General features: G+C 63.5%; 1 protein-coding gene across 1 annotated transcript in view; it reads right to left on the reverse strand.

Moving 5' to 3' along the window:
• Nucleotides 1-448: 448 nt before the first annotated feature.
• Nucleotides 449-565, reverse strand: part of PNPO (pyridoxamine 5'-phosphate oxidase) — a gene marked incomplete at its 5' end in the record, with an annotated part of 611 nt that continues 494 nt past the window's right edge. Inside the window, one exon of the mRNA XM_010292834.1 lies at nt 449-560. Within this exon, the coding sequence (XP_010291136.1) occupies nt 449-560 (112 nt within the window). The remainder of the gene's footprint in view (nt 561-565) is intronic.

The following is a 565-nucleotide window of genomic DNA, read 5'->3' on the forward strand; positions in this document are numbered from 1 at the left end:
CGCTGACGCGGCGGTGACATTCAAGCTGCAATTAAATTAAGTTATTGCACAGACTGAGCACATTGCACAGTTCTAGCTAAAACACGAGCCACGAGTGGTAGCAGCAGCAGGACATGGGCAGGGGGGTCACTGGGGGCTTTCTTGATCATTAACATGATTAATTAACCACCAGCGTCACTGGGAGTGGTCACTCCCCACGTGCTGGCGAGGGGAAGCAGAAGGTCACTGGGACCCACCTGCAACTCTCGCCCGCCCCAGGGAGAAGCGACGGGCGATGAGGGTCTCTGGGGCTGGACCAGAGCCCCGCACCAGTACCCCCAGAGCTCAGCACGCGTCTCCCAGGGGAGGGCAGAGCGAGGCCAGCCCCGTTCCTCGGGGCACGACGGGGGACAGGTGGGCAGCTTTGGCACAGGTGACGCTCCCGATCGGGTGAACTCGGCCGGAGGCCTCACGGGGCAAAGCGCTCGAAGACCCATTCGCCCTCTCCCCGGTGCGTCATGTCTCCCAGCGGGGCCGAGCCGTCCCGCAGGCGTCGGAAGACAATACGGTCGCGCAGGCGGGGTGG

This window comes from Phaethon lepturus, unplaced genomic scaffold (assembly GCF_000687285.1).
Source record: "Phaethon lepturus isolate BGI_N335 unplaced genomic scaffold, ASM68728v1 scaffold23680, whole genome shotgun sequence".
NCBI classification, from domain to species: domain Eukaryota; kingdom Metazoa; phylum Chordata; class Aves; order Phaethontiformes; family Phaethontidae; genus Phaethon; species Phaethon lepturus.